This window comes from Frankliniella occidentalis, unplaced genomic scaffold (genome assembly GCF_000697945.3).
Source record: "Frankliniella occidentalis isolate FOCC.00 unplaced genomic scaffold, Focc_3.1 Scaffold612, whole genome shotgun sequence".
NCBI classification, from domain to species: domain Eukaryota; kingdom Metazoa; phylum Arthropoda; class Insecta; order Thysanoptera; family Thripidae; genus Frankliniella; species Frankliniella occidentalis.
The window spans coordinates 1-6,345 of record NW_026267728.1 but is presented as its reverse complement, the minus strand read 5'-3'; the positions used below and the strand labels follow the sequence as shown (position 1 = coordinate 6,345).

At 62.0% G+C, this 6,345-nt stretch overlaps 2 protein-coding genes across 2 annotated transcripts; both read left to right on the top strand.

Annotated features, from left to right (window-relative positions):
- Window positions 1–6: 6 nt before the first annotated feature.
- Window positions 7–5,020, top strand: LOC113211662 (aminopeptidase N-like). Its single transcript, XM_026430112.2, has 12 exons — window positions 7–86; window positions 157–341; window positions 431–834; window positions 931–1,083; window positions 1,172–1,609; window positions 1,741–2,163; window positions 2,386–2,569; window positions 2,702–2,888; window positions 3,219–3,493; window positions 3,611–4,116; window positions 4,252–4,330; window positions 4,411–5,020. The coding sequence occupies exons 2-12, from the start codon at window positions 177–179 to the stop codon at window positions 4,633–4,635; spliced, it is 3,039 nt and encodes a 1,012-aa protein (XP_026285897.2). The 5' UTR covers window positions 7–86; window positions 157–176; the 3' UTR covers window positions 4,636–5,020.
- A 141-nt stretch (window positions 5,021–5,161) lies between these two features.
- On the top strand, window positions 5,162–6,339 carry LOC127751617 (kinesin-II 95 kDa subunit-like). The gene is made up of 2 exons (XM_052275408.1): window positions 5,162–5,720; window positions 5,915–6,339. The coding sequence occupies exons 1-2, from the start codon at window positions 5,340–5,342 to the stop codon at window positions 6,263–6,265; spliced, it is 732 nt and encodes a 243-aa protein (XP_052131368.1). The 5' UTR covers window positions 5,162–5,339; the 3' UTR covers window positions 6,266–6,339.
- The last annotated feature ends 6 nt before the right edge of the window (window positions 6,340–6,345 follow it).

The following is a 6,345-nucleotide window of genomic DNA, read 5'->3' as shown; positions in this document are numbered from 1 at the left end:
ACGCCGCGCTCGCACATCCACACCGACACCGGGCCGAGGAGGTCCTCAGCGGGGAGCAAGTCTCCGAGAAGTTCTTCAGCCAGTCGGTAAGCCCCGCTTGCACCACGCCGTCGTCGTCCGTTCCGACGGCGCAGTTAACGTGTTTCCGACCGCTAGGCTCCGCGACGACGACAGACATGACGCTGACCTGGCGGGCGGTGGGCGCCGCGCTGCTGTGCGCCGCGCTCTGCTCCGCGTCCAGCCCACCCTCGTCCCGCGCCCTCGCCCTGGCCGGCGCCGAGGACGGGGCCGCGGCCGCCGCGGCGGGCGACTACGCCGGCACCGAGTACAGGCTGCCCGTGGTGAGTACCGTCGCCAAACAGTCGCAAACAATGCCTTGACGTCACTCGACGCCCGCCTCTGACTCGTCGCGACACCCTCCGCCCCGCAGACGCTGGTCCCTTCGGCGTACACCGTCGACCTGGTGGTCGACGCGGCCCTGGACAAGTTCACGGGGACGGTCGCTATCAAGACGGTGGCGCTGCGGGCCGCGACCTTCGTCACCCTGCACATGGACCCCGCGTGGCTCACGGCCACCAGCATCACGTTCGAGTCGAAGACCGCGAATGAAAAATTCGGACCCAACCGAGACATTGACCTCGCGAAGGAGGTCGTGCTGGACAAGAAGCTGCAGACAGTCACGATCTACCCGATGAGCGGTACAGCACCAAACCTTGCAAACTACACCCTTGTTCTCGGGGAAAAGTACACATTGACTATCAAATACAACGGTGTGCTGAGGGGAGACATGTACGGCTTCTACAAGAGCACCTACACGTCGAGCACGGGGGATGTGTGAGTAGTTACTCGGGCCCGAGCGGCCGGGGAGTATGTTCACGCGCTCTGCCTGGTGCAACAACCTGACCTGCCCCACCCTGCCATGCCCCACAGCAAGCTCGCGGCGACGCAGTTCGAGCCCGCCTACGCCCGCAGCGCCTTCCCCTGCTGGGACGAGCCCCACTTCAAGGCCACGTTCGAGATCACGATCACGCACAACAGCAAGCTCACGGCGCTGTCGAACACCATGGAGGCGTCCTCAACGCCGTAAGTCGTCTTTCCACCGCGGCGGTGTTAATGCAGGCAGGCTTCTGTACAACTCTTTATTTATTGTTTTTATTATTTTTTCCCGCAGGGACACCACCGGCGCGACCAAGACCACCGTATTTGCGACGACACCACCCATGAGCAGCTACTTGGTGGCTTTCGTGGTGTCCGACTTCGAATACAAGGAGGGGGAGTTCCCACCGGCAGCGGGCGCGAGCACGACTCCCACGCCCACGACCACGCCCTCGTCCGCGGCCACCACGACGCCCTCGTCCGCGCCGGCGCCGGCACCGACGTCCGCGCCCGCGCCTGCAGCCAACAGCATCACGTACAGGGTCTACGTGCGACCGGAGTCGGTGAACCAGGCCGTCGAAGCGGCCAAGTTGGGTCCGCTGTCCCTGCAGAAACTGGAGGAGTTCACTGGCATCACCTTCAAGGGGGGCTCGGGACTCTCCAAGCTGGACCTGATCGCCATCCCGGACTTCTCGGCCGGCGCCATGGAGAACTGGGGGCTCATCACCTTCAGGTGAGCCGAGCTGTTCGGGCGGCGCCGCTCTGACGCAGGGCTGTGCGATCCACAGATATCGTGATACCGAAATGTCGTGATATTGCCGGCCTCGGTGACGCTGACCGCCTCGCTCTTTGCATGTCCTCCAGGGAGACCGGGATCATGTTCGACGACGCCGAGTCGACGGAGGCCTCGCGCGAGAGCATCGCCCTGGTGATCGCGCACGAACAGACCCACATGTGGTTCGGCGACCTGGTGTCGCCCGAGTGGTGGGGCTACGTGTGGCTCAACGAGGGCTTCGCGCGCTACCTGCAGTACGTGTCCATGGACCTGGTGCGGCCCGAGTGGAGGCTCATGCACACCTTCGCCGTGCGCACGCTGCAGGGCGCGCTCTCCTTCGACGCGCTCGCCACCTCGCACCCCATGAGCGCCACCGTCTACACGCCCGACCAGATCCAGGGCATCTTCGACCGCATCTCCTACGACAAGGGCGCGTCCGTGCTGCACATGATCCGCGGCGTGCTGGGCGACAACAACTTCAAGGCCGCCCTCAACAGCTACCTCACCAAGATGTACGCATCCAGAACGCTCTGTCGCCCCCATGGAATTAAATTTCCAGAAAAGCATTTTGGAGGACTTTTTAAAGACTTTTTTCTATAAACGTCTGGGTTTTTGGTTTTTCTTTAATAGTTTTGTTGTTGCTTTTTTTTTCATTTTTCTGGAAATATTTCAATGCTTTCCGCCACCGTGTCTCCTCTTCTCAAGCCTCCCTATTCCCTATCTCTCTCTCTCAGGAGGTTCTACGCCGCGAAGCCCAGCGACCTCTTCCAAGAGTTCGACGCGACGGCGTCCAAGGCCGTGTTCCCGCTGCCCAACGGGGTGTCCGTCGCCGAGGTGCTGTCGGGCTGGACGGAGGAGCCCGGCTACCCCGTGGTCACCATCAGCACCCTGAGCAACGGCACCGTTGTCGCCTCGCAGGTCAGAACCGCGCAGAATCACAAGACCATCGGAACATGCTATACACCAAAAATTAGAAAGGAAAAATCGTAGCATGAACATGACAAGACCCGACAGAGTGTACATCGTTGTCCTCCTTTCCTCTCCCCGAAGGCCCGCTTCATGTCCTCGGGGGCCTCGTCCTCCAGCCAGCGCTGGTGGGTGCCCCTGACCGTCACGACGAACAGCAGCGGCTCGGCGACGTCCAAGGTGTGGCTGAGCCCGAGCGACAACGTCACGGCCCTCCCCGGCGTCACGCCCGCGGCCAACGACTGGATCATCGGCAACGTGGATCAGAACGGTACGCGGGCTATGTACTACCTGGCCATGAACCCTCTGTCCGTCCGTGACACTGAAATCATCGAGGGGTGCTTCACTATAAATACACGTGCACACGATTTTTTTCGCGATCTTTCTTTATTTTATTAATTTGTTTCTTGTTTTTCTCTTATTTTTTCTCACTTTTTTCTGACTTTCTTCTGAAGTTTTTCTGAAATTTTCAGATCATTTGTGAATTTTTTACATTTTGTTCTACTTTTTTGGAAGGGTGTAAACTGGTTCTTTTAAAAGTGTAGTAGTACCCCACCCCTCCGCGGCGATCGCGGCCTGTCACTAAACGCTCCACCTGCAGGCTTCTACCGGGTCAACTACGACGAGGCCAACTGGCGCGCGCTGGCCGCGCACCTGCAGCGCACCGTGGCCGGCGTGTCCGTGCTGAACCGCGCGCAGCTGCTGGACGACGCCATGAGCCTGGCGCGCGCCGGCCGGCTCAGGTACGCGCTCGCCCTGGACGCGGCGCTCTACCTGCGCCTCGAGACGGACCCCATCCCCTGGACGGCCGCCTTCGGCCACCTGTCCTTCATCACCAGGATGCTCGCCAACAACGAGGCGCAGGCCAAGTTCAAGGTGAGGTTGTGCTCCGTCGAGGATGATGTTCGAATCTTTCGGTCGCAGTTCGGGCAAAGTCCGCCGCGAGGTTCGTTGGATCTGATCGAACTGCACCGCACCTCCGCCTGCCCTCAGAGCCTGCAGCTCGAGCTCCTGGACGCAGTGAGTAAGGACGTCGGCTTCGAGGAGAAGGAGGAGGGCAAGGACCGCGACAAGAACCACCTGCGGCTGACCTTCCGCGCCACGCTCATGGGGCAGGCGTGCGGCCTGGGCCAGGAGGACTGCGTCGGCAACGCCACCAAGGCCTTCAAGGCCCTGCGCGACTCGGGCGCCGCAGTGCCGCCCAGCGTGCGCAGCACCGTGTACTGCACGGGCCTGCGCAACGGCACGACCAGCGACTGGGACTTCCTGTGGAAGCGGTACGGCGACACGGCCTCGCCCGGCGAGCGCAGCCTCATCCTGGGGGCGCTCGGCTGCACCCGGGACGAGGGCAAGCTCAACGAGTACCTGGCCAACTCGCTCAACGGCAAGGTCCGAGCCCAGGACGCCTCGGCCGTGTTCAGCTCCGTGCTCGGGGGCGGCGACAACCTGGAGCTCGCGTTCAAGTTCTTCAAGGACAACTTCAAGAGTATGGTGGAGAGGTAGGCGCAGTGGTCGCTCTGACAGCTCGGACAGCTGGTGACATGGTTGTGCTCGATGCACCCCCCAATCAACCATCTCGAACGAGTTCTTTTCTCAGACGTAACAGACGTTTGTTCTTGTGCCACTTGTTGCAGCTACGGGGGCTGGAGCTCCATCCAGAACGTAGTGGAGGGCCTCGCCAGCAGGATCGTGGACGAGGCCAAGTTGAAGGAGGTGGGGGTGAAGGGGGTAGGGGACGCCGTCGGGGAGGCTCGTTTCGCGTCGCTAACACTCTCTCTGCCTTGTGCTCGCAGCTCGAGGACTTCCTGACGGCCAACAAAGACGGCCTGGGCGTGGCGCAGGCCGCGGCCGTCCGCTCCCTGGAGACGGCGAGGACCAACATCAAGTGGAGGAGCGCACACCTGGCCGAGGTGGCCGACTGGGTGGCGGCGCGCGGCGGGGGCGGCGGCAGCGGCGCGGCGGCCGTCCTGGGCGCGCCGCTCCTGCTCGCCACCATGCTGGCCCTGCTCGCGGCCTGAGCGGCCCGCGGCCGCGCCGGCAACACTGGGCGGGGGCGGCCACTGTTGCGCGGCAACTCTCCCCCGCGCGCGCCTCCCGCGGCGACCCGCGAGGCACCCGGGCCAGGCCAGGGCATGAGTCGGCAGCGGCGGGGCGCGGGGGCCGGGCCCCCGGGCGGCGGGGGCGGCGGCGGTGGCGGAGGTGCGGGGGCCAAGGGGGCCGGGGAGGCGGTGCAGGTGGTGGTCCGCTGCCGCCCCATGAGCGGCAAGGAGGCCAACCAGGGTCACACGCAGATCATCGACATGTGGCCGCAGCGCGGTGAGTGCGCGCCCGGCGACACCGACAACCAGTATTTATTGTTGTACAACTAATCGAGTAATAAACATAAGTATCTTTTTTATCGTACCGACTTGTCTCAACGCGCCCAGCAGCCTCACCTCCGCCACCCACACTCTCACAAATGTCGCCCAGCAAAACAGGAAACACGGACACATTCGGGACAATTATTTCTAGACCAAACAGCCAGTTCTCGACACAAAAGCATAGCATGCACAACCGCTTTGCAACAAGTAGCTCTTCGTTATCGAGCAATAAGATCTCGAGGGGATCTCTGCCAAAAGCACCATGATAAAGAAACACAGTGTTAATAAAAGGGGTTTACTGTGATATGTCGAGATCATGTCACGTCGTGGTCTCCTTCAACACCCGCTGACGCGAACTGACGATGTCCTCTGCAGGCATCGTGCACATCACCAACCCGCGGGCGGGCTCGGGGCGCGGGGGCCGGCGCCAGGCCGCCCGCATGTTCACGTTCGACTCGGTGTACGACTGGAACTCGAAGCAGGACGACCTGTACGAGAACACGGTGCGGCCGCTGGTGCACTCGGTGCTGGACGGCTACAACGGCACCATCTTCGCCTACGGCCAGACGGGCACGGGCAAGACGTACACCATGCTGGGCGCCACCCAGGCGCTCGGCCCCGGCCAGGGCCCGCGCGAGAAGGGCATCGCCTCCAAGTGCTTCGAGGACGTGTTCCGGCACATCGCCTACACGGGCGAGCGCACCAGCTACGTGGTCCGCGCCTCCTACCTCGAGATCTACCAGGTGCGAGGGGGGCGGATGGTGACGTCATACCTCTGGCAGGTGTGACGTCATGTTAATGCCGACAGTCGGAATGACGTCATGGCAATCCGTTCGGTATGACGCCACGGCAATGCCGACCGTCGGTATGACGCCACGGCAATGCCGACCGTCGGTATGACGTCATGTCGGGCGCGACGTCGCCGTGACGTCGACAGGAGGAGACCCGCGACCTGCTCAGCCCGGACCTGGAGTCGTACCGGCGGCCGCTGGCGCTGGGCGAGGACGCCACCCGCGGCGTCTACGTCAAGGGGCTGCGCTCCGTCGTCTGCAAGAACATCAAGGCCATCGAGCGCGTGATGCGCGTGGGCAACACGAACCGCGCCACGGCCTCCACCAACATGAACGAGCACAGCTCCAGGTCGCACGCCATCTTCCAGGTCACCATTGAGATGCAGGTGACTGACCGGCCCGGCCCATCACAGCGAAAACCACGTCACTTCAAAGGCTTTATTTTAGACAAACTTTACTCCAAGATGAAGTGCACTCGTAAAAAGAATTGCCTGTAATGACTAGGGATCTTAAAGTCCGAAATATTTCAGAGGAAAGGGAAACTTTTCGAGGGGGAAATAAATAAAAAAGAAGAAAT

Bases quoted from the DNA above. Each gene is read 5' to 3' on its own strand.
- LOC113211662 (XM_026430112.2), top strand. From the start codon at position 177: ATGACGCTGACCTGGCGGGCGGTGGGCGCCGCGCTGCTGTGCGCCGCG. The intron at 2,570-2,701 runs GTCAGAACCGCG...CTCTCCCCGAAG, and splicing joins GCACCGTTGTCGCCTCGCAG to GCCCGCTTCATGTCCTCGGG. The intron at 2,889-3,218 runs GTACGCGGGCTA...CTCCACCTGCAG, and splicing joins CGGCAACGTGGATCAGAACG to GCTTCTACCGGGTCAACTAC.
- LOC127751617 (XM_052275408.1), top strand. From the start codon at position 5,340: ATGTCCTCTGCAGGCATCGTGCACATCACCAACCCGCGGGCGGGCTCG. The intron at 5,721-5,914 runs GTGCGAGGGGGG...TGACGTCGACAG, and splicing joins CCTACCTCGAGATCTACCAG to GAGGAGACCCGCGACCTGCT.